This window comes from Schistocerca gregaria, chromosome 2 (genome assembly GCF_023897955.1).
Source record: "Schistocerca gregaria isolate iqSchGreg1 chromosome 2, iqSchGreg1.2, whole genome shotgun sequence".
In the NCBI taxonomy this organism is placed as follows: domain Eukaryota; kingdom Metazoa; phylum Arthropoda; class Insecta; order Orthoptera; family Acrididae; genus Schistocerca; species Schistocerca gregaria.
The window spans coordinates 380,255,607-380,274,057 of NC_064921.1; the positions used below are offsets into that span (position 1 = coordinate 380,255,607).

Consider the following 18,451-nt stretch of genomic DNA (forward strand, 5'->3'; position numbering starts at 1 on the left):
TCTTCAATTTCTTCGTCATCTGCAGAGCTAGTTGGCATATAAACTTGTACTACAGTAGTAGGTGTGGGCTTTGTATCTATCTTGGCCACAATAATGCGTTCACTATGTTGTTTGTAGTAGCTTACCCGCATTCCTATTTTCCTATTCATTATTAAACCTACTCCTGCATTACCCTATTTGATTCTGTGTTTATAACCCTGTAGTCATCTGACCAAAAGTCTTGTTCCTCCTGCCACCGAACTTCACTAATTCCCACTACATCTAACTTTAACCTATCCATTTCCCTTTTTAAATTTTCTAACCTACCTGCCCAATTAAGGGATCTGACATTCTACGCTCCGACCCGTAGAACGCCAGTTTTCTTTCTCCTGATAACGACATCCTCCTGAGTAGTCCCCGCCCGGAGATCCGAATGGGGGACTATTTTACCTCCGGAATATTTTACCCAAGAGGATGCCATCATCATTTAATCATACAGAAAAGCTGCATGCCCTCGGGAAAAATTACGGCTGTAGTTTCCCCTTGCTTTCAGCCGTTCGCAGTACCAGCACAGCAAGGCTGACTTGGTTATTGTTACAAGGCCAGATCAGTCAATCATCCAGACTGTTGCCCCTGCAACTACTGAAAAGGCTGCTGCCCCTCTTCAGGAACCACATGTTTGTTTGGCCTCTCAACAGATACCCCTCCGTTGTGGTTGCACCTACGGTACGGCTATCTGTATCGCTGAGGCACGCAAGCCTCCCCACCAACGGCAAGGTCCATGGTTCATGGACATAGCATTAAGAAATGTTACATTATGTCATAAATGAAACAGAACATCAGAGGGTACTCCAACAGCATTGGAATTTCATAAACGAGACTAAAATGAAGAATTCGGCTGAAAGTGCACATTCATATGTGCAGATTCACAAAGAAGTAGGCCTCACCTGATATTAAGCTTTTCAGTGTGGTTTTTGAGCAGCAAATTTTCTTGGAGTACCAGAATTGTATTATCTCATATTTGGTTCTTTAATATGGCATAACACCATATGTGCCAGGAAATAAAAATGGGCACTTGTAATTCAGCAAACACTTGACACTAGCCAATACTGCGGAATGAAACAATCTGTTTCAAATAAATTGACTGCCGCTGCGGGAAAGATTAATAAAAGCCAAATTCCTTCAGTGAATCAACAAAAAAAGCTTCAGTGTTCTGCAGGGCAATTAATGCTTGACTGCCAAAAACCTGGAAATAAAATCAGGAAACTAAAACCAATAACATATTTTAGCCTTCCCTAAGTATGTGAATGTATGGTAGTTCTCTTGATAGCTCTCGGCCGCAGAAATCCGTTTTTGCTTTCATTTGACATGAGAGTTGTAAATAAAGAGGAAACAGAAAAATCACTAAACCTCAACACAGGTCATGTGGAATCTATCACGTGGAGACTACCGCCCTCTCCACTGCAACTTAGACTGCTCTGCACATGCACGAATTTTGCAGCTTGGGCTCGCCAGAAGAAATTTTCTGGCTCGTGTCTGGCTGCTTGTTGCTACTACTGCTACAGTTAATAGCCTTACTTCAAGTAACCATAAGTGGGAGCAGGTACTGCTCGTATGCAATTCAACCATGCATGCACATGAGCCCACTGGAAACTGCTCAAATGAGCCGTATGTAAACCAATATTGATGTAGCGGTCATTGAAAGCAGTTTGTTGTTATGAGGTATTGCACAATCTTCACTCTAATCATTTGGAGATCTAACAACCAGAAAAATTTATGTAGGACTCTCTATTCTACAAACAGTGCACAGAAATGTAATTCTATTGGGTACACCAGTACCCACAGCAACCAGATCGCAGATGCAGAAGTCAGTCAAGCTTGTCACAAAACAGCAATGGCATTACATGATATTCCAAAGCATTTAGTGATGTTACTGATGAACACGATACATACAATTGTGCAAACTGGCTGGAAGGAAAACACTAGAAATTTTGATTTAGAGACCAACTGACAGCAATATACTACCTCAGAGGAAATGGGGTCATTTTAACTCACGAGAAATATGATACTTCACTCTAGCTCATGGTTTCCTACTTACTTTGCGAAGAACTACCAGAATGTGACACTATCAACAGAGCACCACACTTCAACTAGATGTGGTTTGTACACTGACAGAGAGAGACATCAAATGTTTTTGCAGAAGAATTACTTTCTACTCTAGGTGATAATGTTGTCATTGTAAGATGTATTTTGAACTATTGTGAGACACTGAACCTTCATTGTAAAATCATAAGATGGCAAACAAAACAGATTATCAATTTATTTCAGTTTTCTCAGAAATACCACCTGATTGATATTTGTATATTCTGACTTAGTGCACTCATGGATTTTGTGCACTTTAAGCTTATTTTTACTATTTCATATTGTAATTATTATTATTATTTTACTCTTATAATTCATTAATGAAACTGTTTTAGTGAAAAGAATGTGGAATACAGTATCTTAAAGCCAACAACAACACCTACATACATCATTAGAAACCTAATTCAGATGTAAAGCATTAAATATTCACATAATAAAGTTGCTTGAAACACTTACATTTGAAACAACAGCAGTGTAGGTGAGCCCCTGAAGAATCCCATACCAAGCTCCAATGTCCTCTACGCGTTCTGCCAGTGGACGTCGAGCTTGGGTCAACATCTTATATGCATCCAATCGAATCTCACCAATGTTGTTTAGCAATGCAAACAGAGGAGCCAAAGGAAATGCAGCCACAAAAAGAGTTACAAAACCATACTGAATTACTGAAACATAAGAATACATAAGAGATATACAGAAATGATACTTAGACACTTTGTTTTATGAATAATTTGTATTTATTTTGTAATTACAGAATATGAAGAAGAACATGGATAGTATTTATGAATATGATACACGATAAAATAGTTTTGCAAGAAAATTCTTATTTACATGAACAAATAGAAAAGGAGGAATTTTTTTTTTAGATTTTTTCACTAGATGAAACAAGATGCAGTAACTATATTTGGTACTGGAACTATACTAGCATTTTGTTATCTATTTTTCATCTGTAATTCTCTCTCTTTAACTTTATTCCTGTTTTGATTATGTGTGATCTCTTATGTAAGACTTATTACTGTATTACTGCTTTTGGTACCCTTTTCACCATAGATTTTCTTGAGTAGAAGAAATTTAACTTCTGATAATTGAGTATATGGCAATATGAGTAATATATGCATTATTTAGCTATATGTGCTTGAATTAGAGGCAGCAGCTACACTTAAGAGAGAGCATTCCTGACCATTGTGGATGGAATAGTCTGATTCCTGGATGGTCAAATTATATGAATTTATTTGATCGCAGACAGATCATAGGAATCTCAGTGCACACAATTCATCATCTCTGAAATTGTGCAGGCACTGAAGTTTTCATATGCTTCCATGCCAAGGATGTAGTGTGTCTACAAGTCAGGAGATACACTGCTGCCATAGTCAGCTGACATGGGCAACTGTGTGTTATTCAGTGTTGGACAACAATAACCAGTGAGACTCACCACATTTCACAGAGCACACAGACTAGTATAGACAAAAGAACACCACTCTTTGACACTCCACATGTAGGAACAGGTTGCTTGGACTGATGGATCATATTAAATGATGGCACACATAAATGGCAGGGCTTGATTACACTGAAAAATACAAGATACTCCACCCTGTTTCACATCAGTGCAACATCCATGTAAGTGGTTATGGTATATGAGGGATTTTCATAGGGGACAAAATGGGGCACCTGATTTCTTGCCATTGTGTCTCCAATGAACAACATAAAGAACCTAACACATGGTCATATGCATGCCATATGTGACCAGTACCTTAATCAAAACAATGCACCACCTGATTGTCCTCAAAATGTGCCAGAAAGGTTTGAGAAACACATAAAGGACATCAGGAGTTCTAAAGTGGCCCATCACATCATCTGACATCAATTTTATTGAGAGCATATGGCATGTTTCCATGAAATGTGAGAGATGGTTATACAGTCACGAGTGATGATATAATAATAACTGCGTGAGGCTCAATGGTCCACTGCAAATCTTTCAACTGGACTTCTGTAGCTACCCCAATAATCCCACGGGGGAAAGGGGGACCTATAGTTGAAACCTACTGCTGGATGTGGAGTCTGAACCATGTGTCATTCCTGGTAAGCCTTTACATCATTTGAAATGAAGGCTATGGTAAAGGAACACTAAAATATATTGTAGTTCAATAGGGATTTTATCCAGTGACCTTTAAGTTTCCAGGCATGTGTTTTACTACTAGGCTGCATAGCCTAGCATTTTGGTCTCTCACAGAGTTCATGATATCATTCACTGCAGTCATCACCAAAGCAAACGAAGGGGAGGGAGTGGGGGGAGTAATTTTTTAAGTCAATTTTCTTAATTTTGAAGATATGGTTATTATAAATGGCCACACCACCATGTGGATGTACTTTACAGTGCCTTGTTCAGGTACTCAGTATGTTTGTGGTAGTCACCTTCTAGTTCCATCATACAATGCTCGGAAACACATAAAACTTTCTCAACAAGGACTAATAACAGAGCAGATTTGAAATTGGGGAATCAAAATTCTTTTCACTATACTTTTGCATAACAAAAAATGATAAACCACAATATTTTTGGCTGTATGGTACTGATAACTATTTCATCCTTCAGGTCAGTGTCAATGCCAGTCTTACAGCTGTTGTTATTTCTTGTGTCTTGCTTCTTAATAACAGAGTTAGCATATTTTGTATTTTGTAAAAAATTATACAGAAAATTTTCTCTTTTGTAGCTTTTGTGCCATTTTTTCACTTCAGTCACGTGAAACCAGACCTTTTCTCATTATATAACATTCTGTGTTCGTACCTACAATGTAACATGTAACACAGGAACTGAAATTCTACTTTTTAATACTTTTTGGGCATTTTAATTTGATTCTTATGCCTTAATCTGTTCCCAACAACAATCCATGAGTGAATTTTTGCCTGGTCCTTTAATTAGAAATTCCTCACAGGAATTCTTTTTAGTGAATTTTTTTTCTCCTGTTTTGTGCCATTTGACAGTATAGATTTGCCAGTATAGTTATGCCACTTTGCAGTTTACCAGGTTTGTCACAACAGCTTTGATCTTTAGTAGAGATAAGTGTTGATTTTCTGATGTGCTCCAGTCTTTCATATTTTGTATTGTTCATTGAGTTTATGATATTTATGTGTATTCCAAGAGAATTGTTTGGAAAGTCTTCTAAAAAATGTGGAACATCATTTTCAGTTGTCTCTACTGTTTCTCTTCTCATATTTCTTGCTGATTATGGTTTATGATATTTATGTGTATTCCAAGAGAATTGTTTGGAAAGTCTTCTAAAAAATGTGGAACATCATTTTCAGTTGTCTCTACTGTTTCTCTTCTCATATTTCTGCTGATTATGGTATCAACATTTATAACCTGGAAGCTGTAGCTACACTATGTGATCAAACGTATCTCGACACCTGGCTGAAAATGACTTACTAGTTTGTGGTGCCCTCCATCGGTAATGCTGGAATTCAGCATGGTGTTGACTCACCCTCAGTCTTGATGACAGCTTCCACTCTCACAGGCATATGTACAATCAGGTACTGCAAAGCTTCTTGGGCAATGGCAGTCCATTCTTCACAGAGTGCTGTGCTGAGGAGAGGTATTGATGTGGGTCAGTGAGGCCTGGTATGAAATCAGTGTTCCAAAACATCCCAGAGGTGTTCTATAGCACTCAGGTCAGGACTCTGTGCAGGCCATTCCATTACAAGGTTGGTATTGTTGTGTAACCACTCCGCCACAGGCCGTGCATTATGAACAGGTGACCAATTGTGTTGAAAGATGCAATCGCCATCCCCAAATTGCTCTTCAACATTGGGAGACAAGAAAGTGCTTCAGTCATCAATGTAGGCCTGTGCTGTGATAGTGTCACACATAACAACCAGGGATGCAAGCGCCCTCCATGAAAAACATGAGCACACCATAACACCACTGCCTCCAAATTTTACTGTTGTCACTACACTCATGGGTAGATGATATTCACTGGGCATTTACCATACCCACACCCTGCCATTGGATCGCCACATTGTGTACCATGATTTGTCACTCCACACAATGTTTTTCCACTGTTCAGTCATCCAATGTTTATATGCTCCTTACACCAAGCAAGGCATTTTTTGGCATTTACCAGCATAATGTGTGGCTTATGAGCAGCTGCTCAACCACGAAATCGAAGTTTTCCACCTCCTGGCCGCTGTCATAGTAATTGCAGTGGATCCTAATGCAGTTTGGAATTCCTGTGTGATGGTCTGGATACATTTCTGCCTATTACACATTATGATCCTCTTCAACTGTTGGCAATCTCTGTCAGTCAACAGACAAGATCAGCCTGTACACTTTTGTGCTGCACATGTTCCTTCACGTTTCCACTTCACTATCACATTGGAAACAGTGGACCTAGGAATGTTTAGGAGTGCGGAAATCTCATGTTCAGACATATGACACAAGTGACACCCAATCACCTGACCACATTTGAAGTCTGTGAGTTCTGTGGAGCTCCCCATTCTGCTCTGTCATGATGTCTAATGACTAATGAGGTTGCTGATATGGAGTACCTGGCAGTAGGTGGCAGCACAATGCACCTAATACGAAAAACATATGTTTTTGGGGGTGTCCAGAAACTTTTGATCACATAGTGTATCACATACTTGCAATCACTGGTAAGTACTCTTGCCAGGTTAATGAGAGTACTCACGAGTTCAACAAATTCCAAATATCAGTTTACTCCCTAGCATCTTAAGCTGTTATCAGTGCTACTGATGTGTTGATGAAACTAATGGAACACATCAAGCAGATGGTGGATTAGTTGTTTCACTATCCAGCCTCTTGGATGTCATCTCCAAGTAACAATGCTCCCATACTCTGGACATAGGAACAGCTCCATTAAGTATTTTGGTTTCATTTTCCAGTTGTTCTTGAAATTGGTGAGTCTCTGTCATGTGATCTGCTTCTCCTCCTAAACCTATCTTCCTTTCCGCCCTGAGAAAGGAACTTACAGTTTTAAAAGTCTATTTTTAATATGTTTATTGACAATACTGGAAATTCACCCCTTGAATATGATAATTTAACAGCCGGTCTGTTTCCTTGTGTCATTCTCAAGTTAATTCTCATTTTGATGCAATTTACTTGTTATCCCTTAGTTCCATTGCTCTTCCAAAACATACCTTTAAACTCTGTTTGATTTCTATATTTATTTTCACTCCACTTAATCTTTCTATGTGTATCTGCCTCCTTTTAAATTCCTTCTTTTTATTATGATTTTCTTTTACTATGTTTTAAGTAATTAGGTTTGTTCTTACTTTATCTTTCACCATATTTTTCTAATCTTTCTTACCTGCCCTAGTTTACCATTGCATCCTACATGCCGTATTCATCTTACATTTTCATTTGCATTGAATAACTTAATTTTGGTTCAGTTTTCACTTCTGGTCTATTAATTATGGCAGTTCACTGGTAAAAGTACAATGGAATTTGAATGTTAGCTGTACATTAATTGATAACTTTAAACAATACACATTTGTTACTTCTGTTTTTGTATTTACAGCATATTTTCCTTCTTGTCAGTTCACTTTCTTTTTCCTGTTTCTTATTCTGCTCTGCTGTATTACAGGAATCCTCAGTCAACACCTTGATGGCAATCACAGGCTGTTATTTGCATGTGTCAGTGAAAATATCTTATAAGCTGCAAACAAAAGCAATAATGTAAATAAAAACTTGGTGAATTTCTTTACTGCATGTGAAGAAGTCAGGGACAATAGAGTAGCTTGTCACCAAATGAGGAAGTGAAATATATAAGTAAAGAATGGAATACCCTAAATGAGGCAAGAAATTATGTAGATGACTGCATGTTAAGAAAATGAAAGAAATGACATGTTGGAATGATGACATTAGAAATGTAATCAGAAATTGAAATCAGACAACAAGGGCTTAGTGGCAACTAAGACTGTGGAGAGAGACAAGTGATATAGTAATTTAAAGAAAATTTGCAATCAAAATAATAATTTTAAGATGTGTAACAGAAACACAAAGAAAGTGTTGAAAATGAGAATGAAGGAAGAGTAATTTTCAGTGTTACATCAGTGACAAGTTCATTAGAAATGGAGCACAAGTTTGCATTGGGAGAAGGATAGGAAAGGAAATAGGTTGTACTCTTGTCAAAAGTATTACTTTGGAATTTATCTGAAATGATATCGGCAAACCACAGAAAATACATAGATCAAAAAAAGTTTTGCACCACCTAAGTTCCGAGAGTTCTGGAATCTGTACAGGAAATTGGAATAGAGATCAACATAAACATCATTTCTGCCCTTTTTATTGCTCATGAAAATGACACATTGTACGTTGTACCACTATACAGCAAGAACTTCAGAGGTGCTCCTCCAGATTGCTGTATACACCAGTACCTCTAATACCCACTAGCACATCCTCTTGCATTGATGAATGCCTGTATTCATTGTGGCATACTATCCACAAGTTAATCAAGGTGCTGTTGGTCCAGATTGCCCCACTCCTCAACAGCAATTCAGCATAGATCCCTCAGAGTGGTTGGTGGGTCGCGTCATCCATAAACAACCATATCTATCCCAGGAATGTTTGATAGGATTCATGTCTGGAGAAAATGCTGGCCACTCTAGTCGAGCAATGTCATTATCCTGAAGGAAGTCATTTACAAGATGTGCATGATGGGGGCACGAATTATTGTTCATTAAGATGATGCCTCGCCAATATGCTGCCGATGTGGTTGTACTATCGGTCGGAGGAGGACATTCTTGTATTGTACAGCCGTCACAGCACCTTCCATGACCACCAGTGGCATATTTTGGCCCCACATAATGCCACCCCAAAGCATCAGGGAACCTCTACCTTGATGCACTTACTGGATAGTGTGTCTAAGGTGTTCAGCCCGACTGGATTGCCTCCATACACATCCGATTGTCTGGTTGAAGACATATGCAACACTCACTGGTGAAGAGAACGTGATGCCAATCCTGAGTAGTCCGTTTTGCATGTTGTTGGGCCCATGTGTTCTGTGCTGCATGGTGTCATGGTTGCAAAGATGGACTTCACCATGGACATCGGGAGTGAACTTGCGCATCATGCAGACTCTTGCGCACTGTTGGAGCCATAACACAATGTCCTGTGGCTGCACAAAAAACATTATTCAACATAGTGACATTGCTGTCAGGGTTCCTCCGAGTCATAATCCATAGGTAGTGGTCATCCACTGCCGTAGTAGCCCTTGGGTGGCCTGAGGGACGCATGTCATTGATGGTTCCTGTCTCTCTGTATCTTCTCTATGTCCGAAGAACATCGCTTTCATTCACTCTGAGACGCCCGGACACTTCCCTTGTTGAGAGCCCTTCCTGGCACTATGTATCAATGCAGATGCAATCAAACCACAGTATTGACAATCAAGGCATGGTACTTGAGCCGTGTACCTCCTTCCTGGTGAAATGATTGGAACTGATTGGGTGTCAGACCTCCTCTGCCTAATAGGTGCTGTTCATGCATGTTTACATCTTTGGGTGGGTTTAGTGAGATCTCTGAACAGTCAAAGGGACTGGAAAATTCTCTGTTTATCAAATCTGACATTTTTCAGAAGAATGAAAAAAAGAAGCAACATCAGATTTGATAAACAGAGCATTTTCCATTTCTATTCTTCCAGTGTATATATTTTTTTGCGTTCTCTATCTTCTCACTCACCTCAAACCCCCTCTCCCCACCACTCTATACATTATACCATTGGCAACAAGCAAGATATTTATTGTACAGTTTTTGTCTCTTACTGATTTTGTTACTTACTACATTATGTTGGTGATTAGTGATGAAAAACTACTTTAATATTGAAATTCCACTCTAAACTCTGAATGTACATCATGGCGGCAGTGGTACGAATGTGCATTTGCTTCTTTTTTTTCCATTCTTCTGAAAAATATCAGATTTGATAAACAGAGCATTTTCCATTTCTATTCTTCGAATATTGGCTGTTTTTTTTTTTATCCAAAAACTAATATGAAGAGCAACAAAAGTAACATAAACATTAACAGTCATTTTAAAATGAACATGTCAGTTTGAAACCAGTAATGGCACTATTTACATAAATAAATAGTGTTTTTAATAGTGGCTGGTAGCTGTTTCCTTCTTTGCAAGAAGAATCTTTATTTTGTACACAGCCACAGTCTGAAAAATGTCCATTTTCAACAAAATAGCATGAAGAGAGTTTTGTTCCAAATGTCACTAAAATGAAGCAATACAAGTACAGAAATACAGCATTATCAAACAATGGAAACTACAGGTAGGAATATCAACAATGTAGGAAAAGAAAGATTGCTACTTACTGTAAAGAAAATATGTTATGTTGGAGACAGGTACAATTAAAAGACGCTTACATAAATTTTTGTGGAAGTGCCTTTTAATTGTGTCTATCTGGAACTTGACATTTCTTCTTTATGGTAAGAAGTAATCTGTCTTTTCCTACATTGTTGAATTATAGCATTAGGTTTTTAACTAGTAGAACTGTAGTTATCAAAAACCTCTTCTCATATCTTTTGAATTTTGAAACTCTATAGGGAAGCACATCTTTGTACAAAGACCATACACCATCTACTAATGTATGTTTGAGAGACTTTCTCCATGGTTTGGCACCTGGATGGAGTCTTGTCACATTCAATAGTGTACTGAGAACACAACAGCACTGAAAATGTGTTTTATGCAAAAGAGGAACTTAGTATGTTTTCCATTTTCACTATCCAAGTATGTTCTCAGTTAGTACGAATATATTTGAAATTTAAACTTCTCAATTAAGTCCCTATCCAATTAGGCTCAAATTTCACCCATACCTTAATAAGAAATACAATACTACTCTAGCATGTTATGCATTACAGTTAACTGTACACTTGTGCCAGTGGAATATATACTGTGAATTTTCAGTATGACAGTGTCTTCCCTAGTCATCAACAATTTGGTTAGCAAATTCATTACACTGGGGCAGACATTCCTGTCGATGAACAGAGGAGTGGCATGAATGATGGTCTAGGTATCAGCTAGAAAAATTCACAGAAGTTGTATAGAGGGGGCTAATAGTCTTAAAAGGATGTCCTATCAGAGCTTTATACAAATGCAAAGCATAAAATATTGCAGACTAAGATTTATCTAGAAATGCAAGCAGAAGCCATACAAAAACATACTGTTGTTTTAAACCAGATGAGAAGGATAAAAGTTTAAATTTCTTCCTAGAAGCATCTTTACATAGTTACCATATTTCAGTTGGGATTATGAAGAATTTTTTCCTTTCAGTTTAGTCAGTAAATGAGTATTTTTGTAAAAGCTGAACCAGTAAGGCAAATTAAGGTGAGAGAAATGGCAAGGCCATAAAGGAGGAAAAAAGTGAGTGAGGTTCATTCTCCATCAGGCCTTTCAGATTTGGGCCTGCAGTAGTTCCCCTAAAGCTACTGAGGTGAACACCAGGATGATGTCTTTGATAAAGGATTTGCAGATTTATGGAGGTAATGTGTTCTATTATTATGCTTTTTTTGGAGGGGGGGGGGGGGGAGGAGAGAACCCTTAATTTTTGTTGTGCCTGGGGCCACATCTGACTTAAATCTGCCACTGTCAAATATAAAATGACGCATGACTGTGCTTACAAGATGGAAAGCATTTTGAACATTAACTGTAAAGTGTAAACAGGTACATGTCTTCTTTTGTAACAATTTCTAAACAATAATATTACTTACAGTTTAAAAATTATGATTTTGTTGTACTTTTAAAACAGCAGAGAGGACATTATCCATCAACAAATGCCAATTTTTTCCTGCACATTCAGTGTAAATAAGCCACCTATGATCACATGTAAGGAATACTTTCTCCTTGGTTTGGCACATGGATCAAGGCTACAGACATGCAACAGATTATCAAGAACACAACAGCACTGAAAACACATTAAGTGAGAAAATCGTACATAGAATGTTTCCCATTTCAACTTTTCATTTGAAAAATGGAATTTCAGAATACAAGACTAACAAAAGAAAGACTTGGCAAAGTTCAAAAGACTGAAATAGGGTATTGATATGAACAGAGTGTTTTTGCACAAAAAAATATTTTAATAGAATCATAATGAACAATCTTAATAATGTTAGGAAAAACAGTTTCCCTGCTACATTGGAGAGGCTTATATGAGTGTGAATGATGTAATGACCCTACAACTTTCAATAATTAGAAAAAATCGAAACAGATTCATATAAAACTACACCTGGCTTAGGAAACCAATTTTTTGATGTCCACCTGTGTGTGTTTCTCTTGGAGGTCAGCTTTGGTGACATAGCTCAGTACCATTGTAAACAGATAGTTATATTACTGAGATGTCAAGAAGATGTACTTGTTTATGCAATGTGAGAAGAGCATACAGTATCTGAACATTATGTATATGACAGGAAAACAATATCTACAAATCCCAAATGAACAATACTCTCTCAGTTAAGTACACTGTAGGTAGGAGGTATCTGTTGTAAAGTGATGGCATTAATGTGTCTGGTAATTAACAAATACAGCTTTTCTGTAGTTTTGAATCTGTTTTGCAAAAACAGCTTCTTCCAGTGTTGAGTATTTATGTGCATAGCCCACTTCTACACTTCTATAGCAGGTGACCAATTTCAGTCCAGTCTAGAGATCCTGAGCGTTCAGTATATGGTGCAGTCCCATGGAAGTGCTGAGAGGACAGGTGCATCACTCCCAGGCTGTTGAGCTTTCTGTCTATAGTCTTGTCATGTTACAGAAAATGATATTTCCAAGTGTTATGTTCTCATATCTAAGTCCCCATCATGGTCTTGGTGTAAGATGACTAGATAATCTTTCCTGTGTTTAATCCCTTGCTGAACAATCTACAGCCCACTGTCTAGTAGTCAGATTTCGGGCTGCAAAGACTTGATGAGTTGGTATTCTGTGTCTGCAGTGGTGAGGCTGTTTACTAGACTTCCTTTTTTGAACTCTTTTATTATACCACCCCATAGTCATGGAGTTTCACAGCTATTACAATGAAAAACCTGAAGATTTACCGCACATGACTTAGTACTGTGATGAGCAGCATATGATAATGATATTCTTACATTTTACACAAGAGATAAATTTTCAAAAATATGGGGAAACTAGAAATTTAAGTATCCTTTCTAGATTTATAAATATGCCACTCATGCTGTAGTTACTACTGTTCCAGTAGCTCATATGTAGACATTACTAGCAAAACATTGTGTATATCGATACTCTGTCATTATCTGATTTTCTTTTTTTTTTATGTTCTTGAAGACTGTTGGATGTATGACTACAATGACATTTCTATATCAGCAATTTGAAATGTTTCAGACTAGTCTAGCATTATTCGAAAAAAATATAATGAAATCCTTCCCCCACCCCATTTATGTTATTGTTGCTCAAGATATGAATTATTATTTAAAAAAAATTCTAGTTGCTTTCGGACGTTGAACATAGTTCTTTTTGGTGCAGTTTTAAGATTGTTACATGGTACAGTCCACAAGATTGTGCTGTTTGCAATATTAATGCACAGTTTGACACTTAAAACAATTATTTTTTGTGTAGATAGTTGTTCCTTCTTTCTTCTTCCTGGAAATCATCTTTTATGGTTAATTATGTCATTTATGCTCATAACATGCTGTTTTCCTCAAGAAATTCAGTTTGCGCCCATGCATGCTCACACCCACCCACCCACCCATTATGTGTCACAATGTTGGCATGGCAATTTTAGTGCATACCTCCTTCACATGTTTTCTCTTATATATAACTTACTTTTTTTTGTAGAAAATGCACACATCTATTAAACAGGTCATGTGAGCGGTACCTTGGCATTATAAGGGAGTTAAAACCAAAATTTATGGGCTTGTAGAGAAAGCAGAGATTATGCATATTAAACCTAAGAGACAATTTGTGCTCTGCAGTCTTTTACTGACTTTATGTTTCTTTTAAAACAAGAATATATGCATGAAAGGCATTCACCTGGTTTAATCCACTTATTTCCTTGATGCTTTAATAAATAGAGATGAAATATTCAAACTCACCCATTTCCAGGTATTCTTCAAAAAGAGCAAGTCGTCCCGAATCCTCAAGGTGATAATCTTCTTCCCAGCGGGTGTAACTGCGCTCTAAATCTTTTGTATTTGATATGTGGTACCTCTTACGCCACCAGTTGCGTAATTTCCTGCATATTCAACAAGAAAACTCTGAATTTACAGGTAAGAATAAGAGAGCTGCAAATTACAAGAGCTATTTTTTTAAGGTTCGACTGATTGCAAAGTGAAAACAACAGAGAAAATCCAATTAAGTTTTGTGTATATGTTTTGTGCAGTGTTCCTATTACACCGGCTGATCACATCATGTTGCTCTTATCAGTTTTGAGAATGCCGTGAGCATGAAAATATGCCTAGAACAGTGCCCCATCCAAGTTTGAAGTGTGTGCTGTCATTTGATTTCTTCATGCTGAGGGGTGCAAAGCAGCTGAAATTCATCAATGAATTAATAATATGTATGGTGAAACTTCTATGAGTGACAATGAAGTGTGGTGATGGTGTATGAAATTTGACATAGGACACACAGACATTCATGACACAGACAATCACAGAAGGAAGTGAGTGTCAACTGTTGCTCTTGTTCAGTGAGTGGATAAATAGTTGGTTCACAATTTCTGTGTTGAGTAATTCATACCCAGAATTTCAATGTCAGCTCTCTATATCATCATGAGTGAGAAACTTCAGTATCGCAAACTGTGCAGGATGGGTTTCCAAGATGCTGTACAATCATAGCAAAACACAGTGAATGGGTGCTGCCTTAACATTTCTGCAGATACCATGATGAAGGAAAAGATTTTTTTTGAACAAAACTGTCACAGGAGGTCAGACATGGGTCCATTTTGAAAATGAAGAAACAAAAGAGCAATCCAAATTGTGGATGCATTCTCATTTCCCAAATAAAACAAAGCAGTCCAAGGGAACCTCCACCACCGGAAAGCATGTGTCTACTGTGTTGTGGGACTGGAAAGGAATTTCATTTATGGAATTCATGGGAAGAGGCCCAACCATCACTTGACTGCCGTCATACAGCATGACTCTTCAATGTCTCTGAAAGGCCAATTCAGAACAAGTGAAAAGGAATGTTGTCATCACATTTCCCTTCCTTGCGACAATGCTTGGCTCTACACTGCAGCTGCAACAAAGATATTCTGGCAGTGTTTTCAGTGGAAAGTGTTTGCTACTATACAGTATTGTCTAGGCACCCTCTGACTTTCATGTCTTTGATCATGAAATGCTGCCTATGAGGACAGCATATTAACACAGACAACAAGCTGCAGACCAGCATAGAAAATCTGCTGAAAGCACAGGCAGCTTTCTGTGTCAAGGATATTGGAAAATTGGACCACGCTGCAACAAAAATCTAAGTCAGAATGATGACTATGCAGAGAGTAAATGGAAGGTGTGGCTAAATGTTACTAATAAAACATTTTTGATTTTCGCTGTGGCTTCCATTTCATGACCAATTGGATCTTTATTCTTCTTCTCCACCCCCTCCCCCATTTTTTAATATATTGAAAGGTATGCTACATTTCTGTACATAAATTTATGCATTTGTAATGGGGCTCACAGAAACAGGAAACAAGACTGACCTCAAGATTTTGATGTTCTCAGGACTATATTTGAATCTCACTGGGCTGGGCCACAGCAGATGAAGACAGCAGCCATCTGGTGTGAGCTTTGCTTATGTGAGTACATGTGTGTTTTCTACTTCTGAAGAAGGACCTTTTTGTCTGAAAGCTTAAACATTTAACAGTATTTTCATTGTGATTGTGTGTTACTTGATACCGTCTCCATGTGTTAGTAGCAGTCTACACTTTTCATAGTGTTGCTGTCATTCCATCCTAGAGTTTCCATTGTTTGATTATGTTGGTACAACTCCCAACACCAAATATGTACTTCATGAGCTGTTTTGGTCCAGGGTTGTAACTGGTTGACTCTAGCCCATCCCCCAGTCTATACTTGCACAGTTATAAAAGTATCTGCCTCTTCCTTAGTTTGTATTTAGAGTTTGCAATGCCCTTGCCATGATCTTTGGTTACTGACAATGGCATCTTGTGTTGTGTCAAGAGAGGCTTGTTTTGTAGACAAGGAATACACTTTTTGGATCAACAATCATTCTTTTCCTCACCCATGGAAGATTGGAAGGTATGATAATTACAACAGATAGAAACGAAAACTAAAGTTTACAATTGTTTTTAAATAGTGTAGTAATACGGGAACCTTCAGAGACATGGAACTAGTCAAAGCATAAATTAAGAAATGAAAAGGATACTGTAAAAACTTAATCTGTGTGCTGTATTAACAATAATCTATCACCATACTACTTGATCAAACAGTGGAAAATCCAGGCTGGAATGTAACAATATTAGAAAAGGAAAATTGCTACTCACCATACAGCAGAGATGCTGATTCGTGGTAGGCACAACAAAAAGATTCACACAATTATAGCTTTCGGCCATTATGTGTGTGCATATATGTATGTGTATCTATTGCTGACAAAGGCCTTAATGGCTGAAAGCTATAATTGTTGTGAATCTTCTTGTTGTGCCTATTGCGACTCAGCATCTCCACTATATGGTGAGTAGTAACTTTCCTTCTCTAATATTGTTACTATACTGCTTTATGCTATTCGTTCTTGAGTAAACTAAATTTAATCAAGTAAATTAAAAAGAAATCTACTAGTTTGAAGCAATCTTCTGCCTCCTTGTTATACTAAATAGTTACAACTCATCTGCAACTGTTAACTTAATATTTACTTAATGACAACGGGATTTTACAAATTAACCCTTCAGTGGGCATGCCTATGTATAAAGTGTGGCAACCACAAAATAACATTGTTTTGCAGCATTCCATTGTTGTAACTGCAAGCCTGTAGATATTCCTTCATTACTGCTTCAGCTAATACAATGATAAGTTGTGCTGTCATATGTCCAAATGAGCAGCAGTAATACAAAATAAACAGTGACCTGTACAAGAAAAAATTTATGATCTGTGCAAGAAAATGATCCAGATACCAGCAGCATAATCCCACAATGAGGCAGTTGTCTAAATTAAGTAAGCAGTTGGGTGGGACCTGATCCAACAGTGCTGCTTAATGCTTTGAGTGGGTCCTTACTGTAGTGTAACATCTGCACATGACAACAGAGTGATATAATGAAAGTTTATTATTTTATTGTTTAATTACACAGTGATTTAGTTCATATAATGTAAGTTTATTTTACCATTGTGTAATTAAACTAAGATTAAACTATGATAATGCTCATAAATATTTACATTGATAACCAAGAAAGCTGTTCTCTAAATGTGTGCAATGTACGCCGCATGTCCACTTGTGTTATAAAAAATGGCATGCCACTCAAGGACTAAATATTTATCTACATCTGTAACCAATGAGACCTATTATACAACATTAATACTTGTCACACAGCTTTGCAACAAACACTGCCACTTGCCATGTACCTAACAGAACTTTTCAGTATTTGAATGTAGATATTTAGATAATTTTGTGGAAAGGGTGGCTAATTAGGTATGTTGTTAATTGTCTTTAAATTAATTTGGCTTCCCAAGTTCTTGCTATATATTTGATAGGACTTTCTTGACTAGTTTCTCACCAGATTATATATGTCATTTCTGAACCCTAGACAACGAGGAAAAGTATACATGGAAATTACTGTATTTTTGTCTCTAGTATTGTTACAGTGTAAATCACAGTTCAGCTGAAGCAGATTTTCATTATTAGCAACAAAAACTATTACAAAATAGGGGAGTATAAGAAGTCCATGAACCTTGAAAAAAGCTTCTGCAATATGTATAGATATTAATTTTACACAATATTCTTACGGCTTGCTTCTGTCAAATAATCAATATTCTTACAGCCTGCTTCTGCTGAATAATCACTTCATTACCTTTAGGTGCACTGTCCCAGTTGGTAATCTCCTCTTCTGCATACATACATTGTTTGACTTAAGGTGTGTTGGATCAGATTGGAATTACATAACTATAAATGTGACAATGTGGTATCTATCGCAGTAGCTGCAAATGGCTAGACAACAAATTGATCTGTACAAGCTACTGCCAACACAAGCCTTACAAAGTATTAGATAGTGGCATGTTTTGTAACAATAATAATAATACTGAATCATCAATTAGCCATTTGACATCCACTTTTGGGTAAAGGCCACCTTTAGACTTTGCCAAGCATTACACAACCCCACACACAGATACTGTCTTGCTTGAAGGCATCACTTTTCAAGACATTTTATAGTGGATCTTATTT

At 37.4% G+C, this 18,451-nt stretch overlaps 1 protein-coding gene across 1 annotated transcript in view; it reads right to left on the bottom strand.

Moving 5' to 3' along the window:
• LOC126335783 (anoctamin-4-like) overlaps window positions 1–18,451 on the bottom strand; it is a 274,203-nt gene that overhangs the window by 31,013 nt on the left and 224,739 nt on the right. Inside the window, exons 16-17 of the mRNA XM_049999245.1 lie at window positions 14,167–14,306; window positions 2,578–2,783 (exon numbers count right to left, since the gene is read on the bottom strand). Of these exons, the coding sequence (XP_049855202.1) occupies window positions 2,578–2,783; window positions 14,167–14,306 (346 nt within the window). The remainder of the gene's footprint in view (window positions 1–2,577; window positions 2,784–14,166; window positions 14,307–18,451) is intronic.